General features: G+C 46.0%; 1 protein-coding gene across 1 annotated transcript in view; it reads left to right on the top strand.

Moving 5' to 3' along the window:
* The window catches only part of ATRN (attractin), a 220,333-nt gene that overhangs the window by 184,976 nt on the left and 13,686 nt on the right, over window positions 1-21,671 (top strand). Inside the window, exon 27 of the mRNA XM_054990039.1 lies at window positions 6,075-6,182. Within this exon, the coding sequence (XP_054846014.1) occupies window positions 6,075-6,182 (108 nt within the window). The remainder of the gene's footprint in view (window positions 1-6,074; window positions 6,183-21,671) is intronic.

Here is a 21,671-nt window from a genome sequence, read left to right as displayed (position 1 = left end):
ATTGTATAATATTGCATCCCTGTCAAACGTCTTCTGCAAAGACGATGTATCCTCTGTTCGGTTTTTAACCCAGATTTACAGGCATCCGCAATGCTACCCTTTTTTTTTTGCTTCCTTGAAGAATTGACTTTCCTCCTGGGAAGTTAAATAAGTCCCAAGGCTGAAATTTGCAGAAGCTGTGTCATTGTCAAATACTTTCCAAAGAGTGCGGGATTGATAACGGATTCATTGAAACATGAAAATTGCTCAGTCACGGGATATGTCTATAACTTGAGAGGCGTTAACTGGCTGTGTTGCTCTGTGTTCAGCAAATCATTCTAATTGTTGTCTGGCCTTTTCCTTTTAGTTTTTATGTTCAACAGGCTATGAATCGTCTCCCTCATTTGTTCAGTCAACAAGCATCATTTTGTAACTGCAGTTTTAAAAATTCGAGCCACTGGCCTGAAAATACCATAATTTATTAGCCCAGAATTAATTCTTGACACCATCTCTCCCCAGAGAGTGAGATTCAGGTGTTAAAAGCTCTCTGGGGAGAGATCGCGTTTGGGTTCCAAACTTCATTTTATATCCCGCTCTTTGGAAGTTCCAAGTCTCTTATGCAGAGGCTCCTGGTGTTCTTTCGTTCAGATATGGATCAGGTCCAGTGCTGCAGCAGAGGTGCTTGAACGACCCCACCTATTTTACGGCACACCTTTTATCCTGGTTGCTTGCAAATGCTGCTCTGTGGCCTAGATTATGAGTACTTTGAGAGAGCGGTGGGTAGCTGTGTTGGTCTGTTGTAGAAGAGCAAGATTTGGATCCGGTAGCACCTTAAAGACCAACTAGATTTCCAGGGTATGGGCTTTTGAGAGTCAGAGTTTATTTGCAAATTCGGAACAATAGATCTCCCAGGGTTGAATCGGGACATAGGATTTTTCTTGCATTATAGATGCCAATTTTCTGCATTTTGCACCCATAATCTATCGATATGTAGTTGTAACAAGCTAACGACAACTGAATATAGGAGGAGAAGGGAAGATCGAATTCCTCCCTATTAGAGGCGTCCACCATCCACTTTTAAAGCAGCAGATGGATTGCCTCCAATTAGCTGATTGCTGCTATCTTGTATATTGTAAACTAGCTTGATACCCGTGCTTCGCTATGATATTTAACTACTTTAAATCCAGTTATAATACTTATGGACAACCCTACTTAACTTTTAGGGAAAGACTGGGAGGTGCATTTTACCTCAGGACACATTCAATTACTCTCAGTATCAACTACATACTCTTCAGAATGTAGGGGGTGAGGACCAATCAGGCTGCATATGCAAATGACCTCTGTGTTCCAACTGTCTCTGGGGGAGGGGATGAGGTGTGGAATATCGTGAGCCCCAATCAGCCTTCATATGCAAATGACCTTGAAACGCTGGCCCAATCAGGAAGAGTGGCCGAACTGGCAGTGGGAAGGGATGCAAGCAGGCAGCAGCTTGCCAGCCACACAGGGAAGCTGGATCCCTTTGGGAAACCACACTTGACCCCTTTTTACCCCCTTAGGGGGCGAATTTTTTAAAATTCCTTCTTAGCGGGTGTTTACATCACAAAAGGAACGTCCTGCCCAAATTTCATGTTTCTAAGTCCAGGGGTTTGGGCTGGGCATTGATGAGTCAGTCAGGACACTTGTGTGTGTGTGTGTGTGTGTGTGTGTGTATACACATACTGTACTGTTATGCTGCTTGTTGATTTTAAACTCTTTTAAGATGCAAGTTTTTATTATAAATGTTTTTTACCTGATGTAATTCGCCCTGGTCTTGCTTTTGCAGAGGGCAGAATAAAAGTCAAAAGTAATAATTAAATAAATAAATATTATAGCTCACTTCCAGACAGTCTAATTTACAATACCCTCCAGCCGGCCTGGATTATAAGGACTTTTTCCTTTTTCCACTCCTCATATCTATGGAAGAGAGCTCTGACTCTTGACAGCTCATACTCTGGAAATCTGGTTGGTCTTGAAGGTGCTACTGGACCCAAATCTTGAGAGAGCCTGCATTTCACCTCTCCTACGAAATCAGGTGCTCTGTCCTGGGTAGCCCAGGTGAGCCTGATCTCATCAGATCTCAGAAGCTAAACAGGGTCAGCCTTGGTTAGTAATTGGATGGGAGGCCTCCAGCGAAGATCAACGTTGCAGAGGCAGGCAATGGCAAACCACCTCTGTTAATCTCTCTCTGTGAAAACCCCACCAGGGATCACTATAAGTCAGCTTTGACTTGAGGGCAGGATTTCATTTTGCCTTGATCTGGATAACCCAGGTGAGCCTGATCTCGTCAGATCTCAGAAGCTAAACAGGGTCGGCCTTGGTTAGTAATTTAATGGGAGACCTCCAATGAAAACGAGGGCTGCAGAGGCAGATAATGGCAAACCCCCTCTGATAGTCTCTTGTCAGGAAAACCCCACCAGGGGTCACCATAAGTCAGCTATGACTTGAGGGCACTCTCCACCACACGAAATCAAGCAGGGATCCTTTGGTCCCCTGAAACATGCTGAAGACAGCTTGATCCATTTTTTTAAAAAAATTACTTCATTTGTTCTTTTCCGTTCTCCCCAATGGGGACCCCAATCTTTCTCTTTTCCTCCACTTATCCTCATAACAGCCCTGTGAGGTAGGTTAGGTGGAGTGTGTATAACTGTCCCAAGGTCACCCAGCCAGCTTCCACAGCAGAGTGGGGATTTGAACTTGGGACTCCCGGATCCTAGTCCAGTACACTAACCACTACACCCACTGGGTCTCAAAAGTTATAGTGTACGAATGAACCCTTGTGTATTGAGGCTAATCTCTTAGAGTAATGTCAGGAGTCTCTTCCACGTCCACAATGAATGTGAAAATTGGGCTTTGAGCTAACACAGCTGTCATAATATAGAAACGAGGATTTAGCTTACTAGATTTCGCTGTAGAAAAGAGCAAGAGTCCAGTAGCACCTATACGACTAAAAAAATTTGTGGTAGGGTAAAATAGTAGAGAGCCAGTAGCACCTTTAAGATTAACCAACTTTATTATAGCATAAGCTTTCAAGAGCCACAGCTCTCTTCATCAGATGCATCGTCAGCTTTCGAGAACCACAGCTCTCTTTGTCAGCTCTGATGAAGAGAGTGATTCTCGAAAGCTGACGATGCATCTGACAAAGAGAGCTGTGGTTCTCGAAAGCTGACGATGCATCTGACAGAGAGCTGTGGTTCTCGAAAGCTGATGATGCATCTGACGAAGAGAGCTGTGGCACTTGAAAGCTGACAATGCATCTGACAGAGAGCAGTGGCTCTCAAAAGCTGATGATCCATCTGACAAAGAGAGCTGTGGTTCTCAAAAGTTTATGCTACAATAAAGTTTATTAGTCTTAAAGGTGCTACCGGACTCTGCTATTTTGATACTACAGACTAACATAGCTAACTCCTCTGGATCTATGTGGTAGGGTAGGAGCTTTCAAGAGTCACAGCTCACTTCTTCAGATTTGGCTTCAGATTTCGCTGGGACGCCTGATTTTAAACTCCCGCATGGCTGATGGAGAGCTTCACGCACATCCTGTCTCTCTACCTCACAGCCAGGCAGTCCTGCAGGGGGTCTGCACGCCGCTGTGGGGCTCAGCTCATTACTGCACATCCTTCCCGTGGGTCCATCAAGATTCACAAACCACCTCAGGCAGACTTTCATTCCCTCATGCTTCGAAGCCTTCCTGAGCAAGGATCCCAAGGGGTGCCGTTCATGGGGACGTGGTAACCGCACCCCAATAACCTCTCCCCGCTGGTGTGTTACTTGTGTGGCCCCAACCTTTTTCTAACTCCTCAATTCTTAGAGAGTTAATAGGTTCTTCTTCTTTCTTACTCAAGGCATATTCATCAGGACAGCTTGCTCCCTTATCTTTTTCTTTTTTTTTTAACAGCCATTAGACAAAGCGCTTTATGGTAGCCGGGGGGCACAATTACCGCAGTAACAACCCAGCAATCTGTTTTGCGTTGTCCTGATATGCAATCTGCTGTGCATCTTTCCAGCGGCCGAAAGCAGGAGGTCTCACCAGTAGCTCAGGTTCCCATGCCACTTTGTGAATAGCAGCTTGTCCTAGGATTGGGGGGGGGGGGGGACTTCAGTAGCAAAATAGCACCCGTGGACGGCATGACCGTCCCATACTTTTGAGGCCATCTGTAATATCCGGGGTCAAGACCCTGAGCTACTAACAAGTCCCCAGTTCAAATCTCCCTTCTGTGCAAGCAGCTAGGCGTTGGGGGGTGGCGGGGTGGGGTGGGGGGGCTGCCTCCTGATCAATTTGTTGTAATTCCTGTATGCCTTTGCCCTTGTGACTTCTCTCTCCAACTATTACCAAGGCCAGCTGACACTTCAGTTATTTACGGCAGCTGTTAATCTCAGACATATAGTGCCCCCCATCTGAAGAAGTGAGCTGTGGCTCACGAAAGCTCATACCCCACCACGAATTTTGTTCACCTACAGTCTTCCTGTGCAGTCCCACATGTGTGCCTGCACGGAAGAGCTAGATGAACAACAGTTACAGTAAGCGAAACACTGTTTTTATTCTTATAGGTGCTGCTGGACTCTTGCTCTTTTCTAAGGTCCTGCCGCTTTAGTTATTTGACCGTAATTAGAGGGATCTGCATTGTTTGCCCACTTCTGGACATCATTTATAATTATTTGTCTTGGCCGTTTTAGTTCTGGATGGCTTGGGGTCCAGTCTGCTGGACGGACCACTTCTCTTTGCATCCGTCCATCCACGAGGTGATCTGTTTCTTTTACATATTACAGTTTTATACTATCTTGGCTCAAAGGTGCTCAGGGCTCTTCCCATTTACCCACTCAAAAATTTATAAAGTAGGTTAGACAGAAAGGCGGGGACTGGCCCAGGGCCACCTGAGTGAAGACGCGAATCTAGACTTTTCCAGTTGTCGTGTCATCATCACTGGCCGTATTTAGGTTACCTGGGCAAACTCTGCTCCTCTTTCCTGTAAAAGTCACATTCCTTGGAGCAGGAACGAGGAGCAGGGCTTTCCCAAGTAATTGTAATGATAAACGAGTCTCGAAAGAAAGAAAGAAAGAAAGAAAGAAAGAAAGAAAGAAAGAAAGAAAGAAAGAAAGAAAGAATTGCAAGTCAAAATTCCTCACTGTAAAGACAGCAAAGAGCAGTAGGTTTAAGGCCTTCTTAAGAAAGTATACTTTTACCAAAAGGTGTGGCTTGCTATCTACTAGGGTGCCCAGGTGCCTGTACGTGGAGGGCAAACTCCCAGGGGTTTACTTCCTTGCCCACCGACCCACCAGCTCCCCGGAGGCTGCCCAAGAATACAGGCAACGCATGCACTCGCAAGGGAGCGCACTAACGTCACTTCTGGGGCCAACGTCCTCGTGCCAGCTGTGCGAACGCTCCTGCGCTTCATTTTGGGACGTTTCTGACCCCGAATCGGCCCTGCGCAGAGTGCAGGAATGCTCGTGCATCCTCCGTGAGGAGGGCACCCCCAGAAGTGACATCATTGCACATGTGTCGGGAGCGCACTCACATGAAGGATAATACGTTGCCAGCACGAGATAAGTGCCGGGTCTGCTCACCTCCCTCCGGGAGGGTAGAGGGACCTGGCGACCGTGCGCTCTGCACAGCTCCTTAAACTCCTCTCTCTCTAGAGACTTCTGACCAATGGAATGAAAAACCTACGATTTAGAAGAACTTTTTTCCAAATGAATAGTTTTGACGATTAGAAAAAGTATATTGTTTGAGCTCTCGTTCTCTGAAGTGGGTTTTCATGTATTGGGTCTAATTGTTTGACTTTTTAATGTTTTTAAATTTTGTAACCCACTGTCCCCTGTGAGAAGGATGGGTGAATTTGCCTTAAAATGGAATTCAATAATATATTATTGTGGTGGGGCAAGGAGGTCCCAAACGTCTACGCTTTGTATCTGTCTGAGCTCTCTTGGGCCCCCAGATTGCATGATTTTCCTTTGGGGCCTCTTTGGCCCAGGTGGCATTTTGTGACATCTGATGAATAACTCTGACCCTCTGATTACGTTGGGCCACCCGTCGTATTAACATCTCTGACTTTATTCACCAGCAACTGCTTCGAGAGATGCAGCAGATGGCCAGTCGCCCCTTTGCCTCCATCAACGTTGCCTTAGAAACGGACGAGGAGCCGCCTGATCTCATTGGTGGGAGCGTTAAGGTGAGGGGTCATCAAGGGTCATACTTGTCATGGGATCGTGGGTGTCACCTTGCTTGACCGAGGGGATGGAGTGGGTGGGGAAGGCCACATTAGAAACTTTTAACGGCAAAGGCACCGTAAATGCATGGGCTTTTGATCTCATTGGGGTTTTTTTCCCCCGGCTGCTTGTTTGCATTTTTCAGGTTACATTGGTTTAAATAAAAGTTGCAGCTCTTTTTCCGAAAAGATTTTTTTTAATGCCTTGTAATCAAGGCAGATACAGTTTAATACAGCAGAACAGTTGGCTGGAAATAGCTTTAGGTGCTGCTAATAAAATCTTCTTTGCAAAGCCTTTCAAGGGTGGAAAAAATACTGATTGGCAAAGCATTCTGTACTGCTTTGGGATACTAATGTTTTGCAACAAAAGGCAATGCCTGCAACATGGGTAGGAGAATCAAAGCCATGAGTTGGACGGTGCGGATCCGTTCCATGAACAGCCGTGCTTTCCTCCCATGCAGGGAGCCTTCCGCTGATGCATATAGCTGACATGGAATGCTAAGCCTGGTAAAAGGGGCAATGAACCCTCGATAAAAGACCTGGGGCTGAGGCTGTGTTTGCATGTGTTCGTTTCCCTTCTTCCCGCCACTCAAGACTGCAGCGGTTAAATGGTTAAGAGTGAACAAATTGAAACTGTACCTTGATCAGAGGGAAGTTGAGAAAGAAGAGATCTTTCAGTGGACCTCAGTTGACCTTGACTCGGTTGCTCTGGCCTCCTGGATCGGCACCATTGTAACTGCAAGACTAGACTATTTAATGTAGTCTGTATTGGCCTCCCCTCAAAATCGGCTTGGAAACTCTTGTTAGTGCAGAATGACACAGATTGGTTGTTGTCAGGAACTAGGGAGAGCGTGCGTATTACGTGACCCATTCTGCAGTCGCTCCTTGGCTGCTCATTAGCTGTGGGGTTCAATGCAAGGTGCTTGGCCGTTGCATACAAAGCCCTTCGTGGCCTTGGTCCCTCATATCTGCAGGACCACCTCCCCTCCTATGCCCTGCCACGACGTCACTGATCTGAACAGGGGCTTCTTCGGTTGCTGCCTGGCAAATGGGCGAAATCATCACTGGCCCATACTTCTTGAGGGCCCGTCTCAACAAGACCTGTTAACATTTCACTGGGCTTGTAAGACGGAGATGTTCCACGAGCCTCATGGGGGTTGAGAAAGGTGAATCATCCAACCAGCCCATCCCAGGAAAGGGGGGCGGGATATGTGCCTGACCCTGAACCTTCCATTACGTCCCCTGCAGGGCATTGGGCACTCCTGGTGGTCCCTGTCCCGAGGGACATCCGTCTGGCCTCAACCAGGGCCAGGGCTTTTTCTGCCTTGGCCCCGGCCTGGTGGAACACTCTCCCGCTGGAGATCTGGACCCTGCAGGACCTGTTACAGTTCCGCAGGGCCTGTAAAACGGAGATGTTCCGCCAGGCCTTTGGCTGAGTGCCAGCGGGTGTCCTCTTTCTTCCATCTAAGACCCCCACTTCTTCTGGGGCTGCCCTCGGCCATCTGCTGTGCTCGTATATGGACTCCCAATATTTGTTTAAGTAGCCTGCTCCTGGACTATTTTAATAACTTTTAAAAAATTATTATTGATTTTACGTTTTTGTGACTTTTAATGTATTTTTTGAACGTTGTTAGCCGCCCTGAGCCCATCTGTGGGGAGGGCGGGGCATAAATAAAAATAAAATAAATAAATAAATAATAAATATTAATTAAATCTCCGCCACTCTGCTCCACGGATCCTGAGGATGCTGAGATGTAGGGTGCAACATGGGCTGGCATTATATGTTTTTTGTGCTGTATTTATATGATTGCTCCAGTGCTTTATATCTGTTTTACGTATTTATATGGTGTTAATCTGCTCTGAGTCTGCTTGCAGGGAGAGAAGACTATAAATGAAATTAAAATAATAATAGATTGAGGAAGGTGCTTCAGTAAAGGGAAGAGGACTCTGGACTGCACCAATAATACGTATTATCTGTTGCCGTGTTTTATCTTGCTCTCACTACACTTTGAGTCTCAGAAAGGTGGACTATAACAATACAAATAAATAAAATGCATTTATCGTATTCAGGATGAGTGAGTTGGGCAGGCAGGCGAGGACATACTGTAGCTTATGCATCTTCTGCCCAGTACCCAGTGCCCTGGCCTGCATCGGGCCTTGCGTTCAGGAAAGGAGGAAAGAAGAGGAAATGGGTGGCCACTTAAGGAACGGCAGCCTGGGCCAGCTCAGCAGTGGTGTTGTGACTGAGGGATGCCGGTTCCAGCAGTGCTCTGTCTGTGACTCGGCGCCTCCATCCCAGTCGCTTGTCCTAGAGGAAGGATCTAGCTCCGTCATGCCAGATTCTCTGGGCCAGTTGCTGCTGTGGACTTAGCCCCCTGTGTGACCAACACTAGATTATAGGCTTGGAAGAGGTCTCCAGGGTCATCTAGTCCAACCAACTGGACAATGCAGGAAATTCACAACTACCCCCCCCCCACCTCCAGTGCCGCCCCCCCCCCCCACTACTCCATGCCCAAAAGACGGCAAAACACCATCAGGATCCCCAGCCAAACTGGCTTTGGGGGAAATTGCTACCGGACACCAAGGTGGCGATCGGCCTTACCCTGGGCACTACCTCTGACCCTGCTCTTCCAGCTTCCTGCCCAGAGAGGCTGGCTTAGCCCGAGTGACCCTGAAACCTAAGGCCAGTGCCCGGCTCGCCCAAGCTGTGAAGCTGCTCTGTGACTTGGGTGTAGAGTCCCATCCTGGGAAGAAATCCTCTTGACTCCGCACCAGTGCAACCCGTCCAAATGTTTGGAGGTGCTTTGCCATTTTGCCAGCCGGTTGCAGCCAACAGTGGCAGGGGGGAACAAAGGCAAGAAGGTACTTCCAAAGGGAGCTGAAAGCAAGAAATGGCTCTTTGGAAGTCCAAGGAAGGGTGGGGAGAGCTGTCTGCTTTAACCTCTGCCTTCAGGAAGCTGTTGGCCTCATCTTGGTTCCTGGGCATGCACTGTGAATCAAACCACATGAGAAATGGAGAGAGCTGAATCCCAGGACGGGAAAGGTTTACTTCTCTGCTACCTGATTTCAGACAAGCCCACTCGAATCTCAGAGTGTGACCCTGGCCGTTTTCATATGGCGTTAATGTTGCGCAATATTGCACAACATTGTGCAACCCTCACAGAACACTAGCGTCTTTATGGAGCCATTTCTGACACTATCGTGCCATGAAAACAGAATCACGATGGGGTGACTTCAGAAATCGCGCCGTAAAGATGCTAGCATTCCATGAGTATTGTGCAATGTTGCGCAACATTGTGTGATGTTAACGAAATGTGAAAACAGCCCCTATTCAGCCCTATGCGCAGGAGGTCACCCGAGGTTTGTTGTTTTGTCAGGGCCCGCTCGGGTGCGCTTCAACAGCAGCTTCCCTTCCCTCTCCTGCTTTCCCTGTACCTCCCGCTGCCTCCTCATTCCTCTTGTTCCTTCTGGGGAATAACTTGACAAGCTGCCACCTTTTCAGTGCAAAACGGGGAGCCACAAGAACCGCGCATATGTTCATCATTAATACGGAAAGCGACAGCCCTTGATCAGAATACGAAAGACGGTTCGGGAGTTCATGAACATACCAGCCATTAAAATTCTCCAACTTTTCACAGAATATGTGACTTAAATAGAAGTGACAGTGCTGCTTGGGGGTGGGGCGTAGTTTGCCAGGCACTTTTGAACATGACACACAGAAACCCTGCCTTTGATTCTTTGCAAGACTTGTAGTTTTGTTTCCCTTGCTCTGTTTCCCAGGCAGATGTAAAATCCCCCACTCCAGACACCTCCCTGTCTGGTTTTCTGAAACAGTCGCGTGCAGGCCAGGTGCAAAGAGCCCATGAGTGTTAGAGTTGATGGATTTCTTGCCTGTTACGAACAAGGGGCACCATCTGGTTGTTCTTCCTCGGGCATCAGCATCTTTGGGGCTGTTCATGCCAGTTGCTTCGCCTGTGACATTTTTCCTACACACAATCGCCATGTAAAATAATATCATCTTGTGCAAACTTGTGTTTGCCCCAGGTAGCCCATTTTCGGAAGCTGCTCCTCGCAACAACATGTCTTTGTAACACAGCAGATGCCCGCCTGTCCTTCGTATAACGTGTGCGTGTGTTTTCTATCGAACTCCATGGATCTCAGACACAGAGACTTTATTCGTTGCAACACCAGGACAGCTGGTTGGGGGGAAGAACTTCTGCAGGGCATTGAAGCCAGGGGGCAGAACCACTGCACGGAATCTTCCAGTCCAGGAAAATCAGTCGATCCCCCCCCCCCCCCAACAAGCTGATTCCTCTTATGCTCTCCAGGACCTGCCATGGCGTCGTTCAGAAGCCACATGATCTAGGAAGACTAGCTGTTCCCAAGTCAAACTGTCCCTTGCTTTGGTTCACTGGATTGCTTTCTGTTGCTGTATCCTCCTTGTCCAGCCAGGCTCTGCCAAGACTTGAGCCTTAAGTTCCCAGCAATTTCCCACATGGATACTGTGTCCACACTAATAAATAAATCGTTACGTAGGCCCCAGAAACCAAATTAAAGGATTCCATGTTTGGGCCGTTAGCAGAGTCTATTGTGTGGCATAGGAAGTGTGATTATAGGTAGTTGTGAGCTTGTTCTACAGGCTAGTGTGTGTGCAGGAAAGAAAATAATAAAAGCATACACTTGGTTTACATTTAAAAAAGAAATAAGAGTTCTTTATTGCAGGAACTCCATACTGTGATAGGAAAGGAGGAGAGAGAGAGATCCTAACTACCTATCTAATCTAAAGATGGGCATGGATGGCAGGGCAAGGCCTGTATCCATGCTGCCAAGATGGAGGGAAGAGAAGGAGAGAGTTGTTGCCTGGAACAAAGCCAGGAAGAGAAGAAGTGAGAGGGAGGAAGTCAGGAGGAGGAGAGCCTGAGAATAGCAATCTACATATCAAAGGACAGTCAGAGCAGTAAACAATAGTAAACAGAGTGCCCTGACCTCTCTATCTTTCTAGCTCTTTGGTTTGTCCCCCTCTGAAACCTGAGGATCCTCCTCTTCCAACACACGCGGCAAAACGGCATGGGCAAACTGGCCCTCGATCGTTCGACTTGATTTGTGCTGTTCCAGACAGCGGAATGAAGATAGCTTTTGCCAGCAAGGGCCTGAGGCGGCTTTCTCTTGTTCGTGATCAACTGACGGGTACCATCTTGGGCTAATGTTTTGCAGCTGGGCTCCTATTGAAACAGCCTTTTCAGTATAGATGCTTCCTGCCGTGCGTTAGGAAAAAGAGGAGGCAATTTACCCCACTGGAATATGGTGTTGCTGAGACGACGGGGAATGAGGCGCTTGGAGGACTTTGTCTTGCTTTTGTTCTTCAGCTCTCCTACGGCTGCCATTTTGGTTGGCCAGAACAAACATCCACCAGCTGTTTGCTGGACCTGACCGAAAAGCATCCTTTTGTCATTAAATACCCACGAGGCTGCAGCTTTTTATGCAGCAGTACTTGGAATCAGATAAGAGCCGAGCTTCTTCCAGCCGATTGTTCCAAGAATAATCTTGCTGTTCAGTTTGAAAGAGGATTTATAATCTACACGTCTGAATTAGCAGTGCTTGACCTGAGATTAGTAACGGTTTTACAGCACTTGGCACAGAATATTTGCACTTCCCTGCCCCAACTCCATCTTTGCATTTCATTTCCTCTGAAAATGGAAAAAGGGAGTATTATTTTGCAAACTATGGCAGTGTGTTTGGTAGCACTTCAGCACTTTGTCTTGTGTCTTGGCTCATGATAACCCCAAGATCAGGGCCGTGCCACATGCACAAATGCTCTGAATTGTGAGATCCGCCTCTTCACCCATGCTCACGTGCGCATGCACACACATGCACAGCAGGTAACTCCAGACAGTTAAAGCAGACTTAGATGATAGGACATGATTTCCCACGGACCCTCTGTCTGCCCTTTTTCTTCTCCCTACACCAGAGGCAAGCAAACTGTGCCACATCAGCCTGTGGGAGCTTTCCTTTCAGCCTTTGAGCTGCTGAAGAATTTTGTCATGAGCACAAGCCAACCACACTGCAGCAGTTGACTAGCAGGCCGATGCAGCCCAGTATTTGTTCAGCGCCTTGGGTGTAGCAGAGTGGGAGAGGAAGCCACAGCTCTGGACACAGAAGACGCCAGACTTGGAGCCATCAAAAGCAAGCAGAGACCCACATGTGGCCCCCAGGCTAAAATCAATTGGCCGACTCCTGCCCTACATTCAAGTCTCTCAGTTTTACAATTCTTTGTCCTTCTCGGCTCGGCTGTATCTTCCTGTTACTTTCCACTGTCAGTTTCAAGCAACTAGTCCTTAATAAAAGTAGTATGCATCTGCCTTGACCACGTCTGTCTTCCTCTTTGTGTCCAGTTTGCTCCTTCTCCTGTGTTGATTTATACAATCCTAAGCTAATGAGACACTTGTGTGTCTAAATATTTCTCCTGATGGTCATGTTCTTTTAATCCAAAAAACAGCTTTGGGAGGCTGCATATTTTGAAAAAAAAGTTGTTAGCCGCCACGTCGGTCCCAAAGTTAAAAACAACAGCAACACAATCCTCATATTAGCTTTTATCAGGACCACCTGAATGGTACATAACTGTGCAAGCTTTTGAGTTCGCCAGAGCTCTTTATCAGGCGGGATGCTGCAAAAGAATGTAATGTAAAAAAACAAGGAGAAAAAGGTCTGGAGGTCAAACGGTTAAGTTCATGTGTGCACGTGGCTGTATGTACGTATACGTATACACACACCCTTCACTGTCCCTTGGCTGTAGCTCACAGCCATTCAGGCTGCTTTGGATTTGTTTTAATCATCAGGGGAAAGGTATACGCAAGCATATCTCTGTTTTGGCCCAACATCTGGAACATTCCTTTGAGGAAACTGAGTCCAAAACCACTCTGATTTCATGGCTAGATGGGGGTTGGACCCTTTTTCTTCCACCTCCAGTTCTTTACCCACTGAAACACACCAAGTAGTTGATATTCCTTTAGAACAGACTTACAAATTCCCTTTTCTTGGCTTTATTTTCTCTTCCCTCTATTCGTTCTGCAGCCCTCCCTTTGAAAAAAAATTCAGGTAGCAGCCTCAAAGCAGAGCTCACGAGATGCCAGCAACATCTGCGGACAGATGTTAGGCTGGCTGCTCTTACTGGGTCTAATATGCAGGGACACAAGGAAGCTTTCTGTTGTGCGTTCGGTAGCTTGGCTGGCGCTCCTTGGCTTTTTAATTCAGCAAAAGGGAACACGTTGCCCTTTGAACACCTGGCAGGGGGACGGAGCCGCCTGCCATGTGAAGCTAGAGATTATGCGGGTGGCTGAGGTGTGCAAAATGAATTAACGTGCACTGAAATTTTGCTTTATTCTGAAAGGCTGCTTGGTTTCAGGAAAGACACGAGGAAATGATGCTTCCCCCCCTTTTTTAATGAATTATTTCTAGCAAATTTAGAAGGCTACGGAGCAGACAAGTTTCTGCTTTCTTGGGGGGAAAGGGTGGGCTGGAAGTGACACATAAAGACCACAGCCCTTCCCCATGGTTTGGCCCTCAGGAATTGATAGCTTGGAGGATAATGCCTTTGACCATGGAACATTAAAGGGAGCTTAGATGCTCAGAAGCCTATACCCTGCAAATCTGGCTGGTTCTTAAGGTGCTACTGGACTCGGATCTTGCTGTCGGAACGTGGAGGCTCCATTTCAGCTCAGAGCCATTGGTGGACCTCTCCTCCTCTCTGAATATGCATAAGCATTGAAGCCAACTGAGCTGGTGGCCACCACCGCATCTCATAGTCCTGGAGTAGGAAGGAGCCTGCTGGGTCAGGCTGCCAGGTTTCCCGCTATGGCAGGAGACCTCTCACCAGAAGCCTCGTTGGCCCGCTGCCTCTCCAAGCCGTGGCAGGAGAAAAACAACAGCGACGTCAGCTACGTCGCAATGCCTAGAACTGCCCTGTGCCACTTCTGGGTTTTCCCTGGATGCTGATGTGACTCTCCTGTCAATTCCCTGTCCCCAACCCTCCCGCTGGTGGCCAGGCTCAGTTGGGCAACTCTACATTTAGGCCCTGAAGTCCAGCCACTTACTTGGTGCTCAAAACCCCAAGCCTGGGCATGCCCAGCTGGTGACCCTCCAGCCTCTCCCTGAAGACATCCAGCAAGGAACAGCCCCCTCCCTGCCCTCTGATAGAATCACAGAACCATAGGGTTGGAAGGAGCCTCCATGGTCATCTAGTCCAACCCCCTGCACAATGCAGGGCATTCACAAATGCCTTCACCCCACACACACACCCAGTGTCCCCGGCTCCATGCCCAGAAGATGGCAGAACATTGTCAGGATCCCTAACCGAACTGACTTGGGGAAAATTGCTTCTTGACCCCAAAGTGGCGATTGGCATTACCCTGGGTGTGTAAGAAGGGGCCACGAGAACTAAGCACTGCTGTAGCCCTTCCTGCCCTGCCCTCCCTCTCATGCTTTGCCCAGGCTCACAGAATCAGCACTGCTGTCAGGTGGCCATCTATTCTTTTCTTAAAAATCTCTGAAGAAGGAGAGCCCACCACCTCCCGAGGAAGCCTCTTCCACTGAGGGACTGCTCTAACTGTCAGGAAGTTCTTCCGAATGTTTAGCCGAAAACTCTTTTGATTTAATTTCAGCCCACTGGTTCCCTTGTCGGACTGTCCTCAGCATTAGGAATTGTCTTCTTATTTTCAACCAAAATCTTCTGTCCCCTAACTTAAGCCCATTAGATCTAGTTTGGCCCATTGGAGCAGCAGAGAACCAGTCTTTGCATTCTTCCCTGGGACAGCCGGCCTGTCAAATTTTAGGAGAGCACGTTCCTGTTTCCTTTTGGTCCTCTCTTCTCCCAGCTGGGCAATACCCAGTTCATTTAGCTCTTCTTGGCAGCAAGCTGAATATGGCTTTTCTGGGCATATTTGTCCAGTGGTCACTCTTGTGTATTTTTACAAAAGCATTTGGCCCCAATCTTCGCCGTTGCTTGAAAATCTTTTAAAAAATCCAGTTACGAACTCAGCAATTCGCCAGACCTAAATGGAGCTGGCGATTACTTTAAAATGAATGCATCGTATCTGTTTACTCTTCTGCACTTCTATTTTTATGACGAATGTGTTTATTAATACTTCATCTTTGTCGCTTGATGAATTATGCAAATAGAAATGATAGAGACAGAATGAGAAGCTTGAGTTTGAGTATCTTTAGTCTGAGTAGCGCAGCCTGCTTCCAGGATGTGTGAAATTGTGTATCTGCGTCGCAAAGGAAGAGAGGCATCAGACTGGCCTGTATATCGTAGAGAACTCTGGACTTCTAGCTATCGAGCTGAGATAGCTAACAGTGCTTCCTGTTCCTAAGAAGAGAAAGGTCAAAGGGGGACATGTGACAGGAGGACTGTTCATTGTCTATACACCAGGAATTGCTGCTGCTTGACTACTAGTATATTATACTGTGATGCCGAAGCCACCCCCAGGGAGGTCTCTCTGGACGAAACATCAGGTCACCTGCCGACCCTGAATGTCGGGCAGATGGGTGATGTATTGGGCGACCCATTTATATTTCACACCACCTGTAAAATAAGCAGCATACCATAAAAATTCTTCCTCTATACAAGTTTCGATGCAAATTGGACACTTACCTGAAGGATACTTACTTTTGACGTCTGTCATGGATCTACACTGTACCTGTTGAATGAACTGGCAGCTGTGCTATACAGAATTTGATCCTTGGATGTTTGAGATAGAGCACCTATTGAGTACTTATTGTACATAAATTGTGTTGGTTTTTTATTGGCAGCTATTATTTTGGAATATATTTGAATGACCTTTATGTCAATTGGTATATCATTGATTGAACAACTGATTCGGCGTATCGCCCTTTAAGACAATGACTTCACTATATTCAATGTCTTTCATTGTGTAAATTTGCATGTCTTTCCTCCTGTGGCTTTCCGCTTTTTTGCACTATACACTAGGAATGGCGGCAGTGGCTTCTGGCAGTCGAGGGGCTACAGTGCTCCTGTATGTGTGTGGGCTACCAAGATTGTGCTGACCCTAAAGGCAGAGGCTTCAGAAGTGGCATCTGGTAGATGCAGGAACATGAATCGTTTGCCCTACCGACTGCCAAGAACCAGAGGAGATACCAGGATGACCGGTCCCCTCTTTCTCTGTATCTCCCTGGGGAAAAGTGCAATGGATTCATCACGCCACGGAGCTCAGCAAAGACCAAACGCCCGCTTGAGAAAAATAGAGGGTGCCGTGTGTTAAACGGGGAAGGGACATTTTTCATATTCTCTCTTCGCACCTGTTGTGAAACAGCCGCAACAAGAATCCCGTCCCTCTTGACCCCGCCGATTGAAGCTGGCCCTCACAAGCTGCCGCTGATTAGTCTGCCGCGTAATACTTCCTGCCTTAAAAATGCCAATTAAAATGTAAGGAAACTAAGATCATAAATTGAAGATGTTAGAGGTCGCTGCTGGAGAGCATTCCCTCCCTTGATTTCCATCGGCGCTGTGCTATTTTGTTCATGCAGATCATGGGTAGCTTGATCTTCAAATACCATGTGTTTATGTGTGCACGCATTTACAGTGTTTGAGACGCTCAGCATCGCTTGACCACTGGCATGTGAAATTTCTCTCCCCGAAAATCTAAAAGTGGAAGAAATGGAGAACCTACTCTTAACCTGGCTTTCCTTATTTTGTTTTTGTTTTTAAAAGAACGCTACTAAACATCATCTGTTGGAGATAGAAAGAATATATATCCTTTCTTCCTCTCTGCAAGCTGGAAGCCACCATGGGCGATGTATTACTTGGAGACACCTGGCACTGTGTGTCCATTAGTTCTTGTAATTGAGTTCCGGCAAAATATATGGCGTGAGTTGGTTCTCTGCTGCTTTTGTAAGAAAAGAATTATTTTGAACTTTAGCGACTCGATGGGGAGTGGAGACTCCAGGACGCAGGGCTGTTGTAAATACCAGCCTCCCTGTTGCGGGCGGTAAAATCCTTTGCAGCAACTAATCCGTCAGTGTCTTGGTTATCTGTTTAATGCGAGAGATGTGTTTAAAACACTAATTTTGGTTTTGCTCTCTGTCATTGACGTGCGCTTTAGGCATTTGCTAACTTAATGGCATCTTTGGTTTGGATTCTCTTTCATTTAGAGGTGTGAGTCTTTGGCCAGTTTGTAGAGTATTAACAGTATTGTGCCTGACATCGCAAGCAATAATTATTTCATTCGGGACAGCGTTAAAAAAAACCCTGCTTCTTGCTGAAGTTTCATAGTTAAAAGAAAAGCAGCCCCTTCTGAGCAAAGTAGCATCTTTCTGAAGGGCCTCTCTGATGGTTTCTTGCCATGGAGCTCCAGATCTGGAGAATATAGGAGCTCTCAGCTTCTTCTTCTTCTTCTTCTTTTTGAAAACATGCCTGCTACTTTTAATAGATGTTGGAGCACAACTCCGTATTACCTTTTCGATTTAATTACATGCCCCATTAAAATGAGCTGCTGATCTCTCCAAATGAAATATAGATGAGAGTGCTTAGTGCTCTATTTTCTCACCTTTTCAACCATGGAGTTTCGGAGCCCTACTTGGAACGTGTTACTCGGGTCTCGGAAACCGTTAAGAAGCCTGAACCAATGGAACAGAGAAATGAAGATGCTGCAGCATGAGTGGAAAGGCAAGCCGTGTTTCATATTCTAAAAGTCCTACCCAACAATTCTACTTTCGTTAACAGACTTAGCCTTGGGACCCTCAGGTGGGTCACAAGCTCCTACAGAGTAGCCATTTCCCTCCCTGCATTTTGGAAAAACCTGGTGCGCGTGTATAGAGGACATCACGTTGAAAGGAGCCGTAGGACAGTGAAGTGAGGCCGTTCAGCCGTGTATTGGATCCCTCTTTAGCACAGACAGGAAGTGAGAGCCAAGCTCACTCTTACCTTGTCTGTCTCCCCTGCCAAGCTACCTTTCACCCTGCCACTCGGTATGCCAGCGCTCCACTTGCGGTTCAGAGCTTTCCTCTCCACTAGCAAGGTAATAACTTTGACCTTCCCATGACTCTAATGTCCCATAACTTCCTGTCATGTGATCGCAGCTCAGTCCTGTACTGCCATCTGGTGTTAAAAGCGGGACCTGAATCTGGAGAGACTGAAGTTCACTCATATAAATCAAACCACTGAGAGGGGGGTTATCATGATTGGAAGTATCTCGCCAGGATTACAGTTGGGATCATTCCCCGGTACTGTTGGAGAGATCTTTTTTTTTTTTTTTTTGCAAACTGGAGCTCTTGGTGGGATTGAGGTTAATAGCAAATGTTCAGGAACTTTGGGCCATCCAGTGTTCTGCTTGGTTTTAAGGCAACTAAGCCCTAACTGACTTGGAAAGAATATAATGAAATATGTAAAGAATACAATGCTACAAGACGTTGAAAGTATCACTTGCTGAATGGCTTTTTACATAGAATTAGACACATTCCTGGACAGAACCATCGACCGGTATTAGCCACGATAGCCGGAAACAGAGCGTCTGTGTTCAGAGATGGTATATCTGTAATGCTGGTAGCAAGCAAGACAATTGCCACCACTTCCTCCTTCTGAATTTCCATAGGGCATCTGGCTGTTTCCCAAAGGAAGTAGAGAGCCAAGGCAGGTGCATCTTCTGATCTGAGCCAGCACAGCAATTCCTGTTCTTGGGGAGCTGATGAGACGCCCCACTCCATTCCACCACTACCATGCCTGGGAGGTGACTGAAGTCTGGCCTGCTGGGTTCTCTCCCACCATGTTTTTCTTTCCCGGAAGAAGGCTTTCCCAGCATCCTTCCACCCCCTTCCGCCCTGCAGCTTCCTCAGCCGTACTGACCATTTGATAATACCTCAAGATCTTATGTAGGCCTGACACAAAATTCAGGCTCAAGGCCAAAACATTCCATGGCTGATGTATCATCAAACAGTATCAAGGTTAAAAGAACAAACTCTTAAAAGAAACCTGTAGTTAAGAGAAAAAAAGCACCCAGAATTTGAATTATTAATATCTGGAGATCTGAAGCATCTATTAGGGAAAATTTATAAAATTTTATTGCAATACCACACAGAAATGGAACAAGTTAAAACCTGTATGATAAAATGGATGAAAAACTTCAGAGAAACTATTTCGATGAACCTATGGGAAGATCTGTGGACTAAGGATATAAAATTTACAGGCTGTCAGTTACTAAGAGAGAGCTGGTACAAAATGTTTTTTAGAAGGTACACTACTTGCAAATATATTGCGAGAATCAGTAAGGATTATACTGGACAGTGTTGGAAATGTCAATGCACGGATGCAATATGTTATGTGTGGTGGACATGTAAGAAAGCGCAAAAATATTGGATAACGGTACATGAAGAGATGCAGAAGTTTTTCAAGCTCAGATTTGAGCTAAATCTAAAAAACAAGCGATGAAACATTTTACCAAATAATGTCAGAAAAGAACAGGGAGATCTTTTTTGACAGCAGCAAGAGTGCAACAAAATGGAAAGCAGATGTGTGCCCCGAGATGTAAGAGTGGGTAGATAAGATTTATGAATATGCATCAATGGCCAAATTAACTACTTATGTACATAATAGACCAATAGCTGAATTTTGGGAAAAATTGAAGGATTTCTTTGACTACTTAGGCTAAAATTAAGATTAATTAAGGTAACTTGATACAAATATAAGAAGATAAAACACAGGGAAATGTTTAACTAAAATAGTTGGTATTAAAGTTTGGGTATAAGTAACCAAGGAGAGGGAAGGAGAGCTATTACACAATTAAATTTTTATTATTATATATTCTGATTGTTTCTTTCTATTAGTTTAATCTAATTTTAAATTTAGTGCTTGTAAAAGTTTTTATGCACTTTCTATTGCTATATCTTTTCTATTTAAATAAAATTTATATATATATATATATATCTATCTATCTTGTGTAGGATCAGATCAGACTTCTTTGCAAACCACTATTCTCCCTCCCTCCCTCCCTCCTTAAATATGCTTTCTCAGATCATGAGTTCCCTACCTAAATGGGACTTTTGATTCACAGAAACTTTTGACTTTTGACTTTTGATTCACAGAAATATGATCATTCTCTGTTTACCCTTCCTTGCCCATTTATCTTTTCTGTGAAGCACACACTCATTTGGACAACATCGTTTTTGCACGATGACCATATATGTATGGTTCAAATTGCAAATATGTTTAACTGCAGAGCCACGGCAGACATGACACATTTAATTCACAGGTGGCACTTCCACATAGGGAGAAGCAGGCTCCTGCCTTTCTTGCCATGTCAGTCCGTGGCAAGACGACGGGAGGAATCTGTGACCTACAGCTGCAGATCAGTCGTGTGACTCTCACTACAGATTATGTATTTCCCCTACTCACGAGGGCTCTCTGCGTAGCCATTCATCGTATTTGTGGTGCTCTGATTTGTACGTCTTGGAATCTGTTTGTGAGGCATCTGTCTAATTTCAGGTGGCATTTCTGTATCAGTGATTGATGGTTCTGCCCTTGGATCTGTTGTCCTAATGGCAGCCGTGTGCTCCAGCATATTGAGCCTTTTTAATGACGTCGTCTCTTGTATTTTGAAAAGTTTCTTGTGCTGGAGTACAATGTTTTTAGTGATTAGTTCCAAACTGGGATCTGGGAGACCCGGGTTTGAATCCCCTCTCTGCCGTGGAAGCTTGCTGGGTGTCCTTGTCCCAGACACACACTCTCAGCCCGACTTCCCTCATAGAGCAAGATCCAGATCCAATAGCACCTTAAAGACCAGCTAGATTTCCATGGTATGCGTTTTGAGAGTCAAAGCTCCCTTCGTCAGATATCAGGAGTGGCCTGCAGAGCGGTTGTGAGAATGCAGCGGAGGAGAGGAGAACCACGTAAGCCACTTTGAGTCCTCACTGGATAAAAAGACAGGGTATATATGAATAAATAAGTAGAAATGAATAGAATTAAAGTGTAATATCCAAAGCGTTAAGACACCATATTTTTACACATATAGGAGGGCTGCGTTGTAGGGAGACGATCATGAAGAAATGCTTCCCTAACGAGTTAGGAACCGATCAAGATGGGTAGCCTTGTTTGTCTGTAGCAGTAGAAAAGAGCAAAAGTCCAGCAGCACCTGTAAGACTAACAGAATTTGTGGTAGGGTATGAGCTTCCGTGAGTCACAGCTCACTTCTTCAGATACCTAGGGACCATAAGAGTTAGGGACCATAAGATTTCACCACTATGTTGCCTTAAGTCCTATCTGTTGTTTTAAGTACTTGCTCCTATGTGCTCCCTGTTACTTTAAGCATGATCCTGCTGGGTAGTTCTATGTTATCTAATGTCAGTCCTAGAATTGCTTATGTTCTGTTTCAGCATTTCTTCGATTCTGTATCGGATTTTTGATAATGCTACGTCTTTGTAAACTTGCACTTATTTTCCCTGTGGCAT

This window comes from Eublepharis macularius, chromosome 10 (assembly GCF_028583425.1).
Source record: "Eublepharis macularius isolate TG4126 chromosome 10, MPM_Emac_v1.0, whole genome shotgun sequence".
Taxonomy (NCBI): Eukaryota; Metazoa; Chordata; class Lepidosauria; order Squamata; family Eublepharidae; genus Eublepharis; species Eublepharis macularius.
The sequence above is the reverse complement of the archived record's forward strand: the minus strand, read 5'-3'. Positions and strand labels throughout refer to the sequence as shown.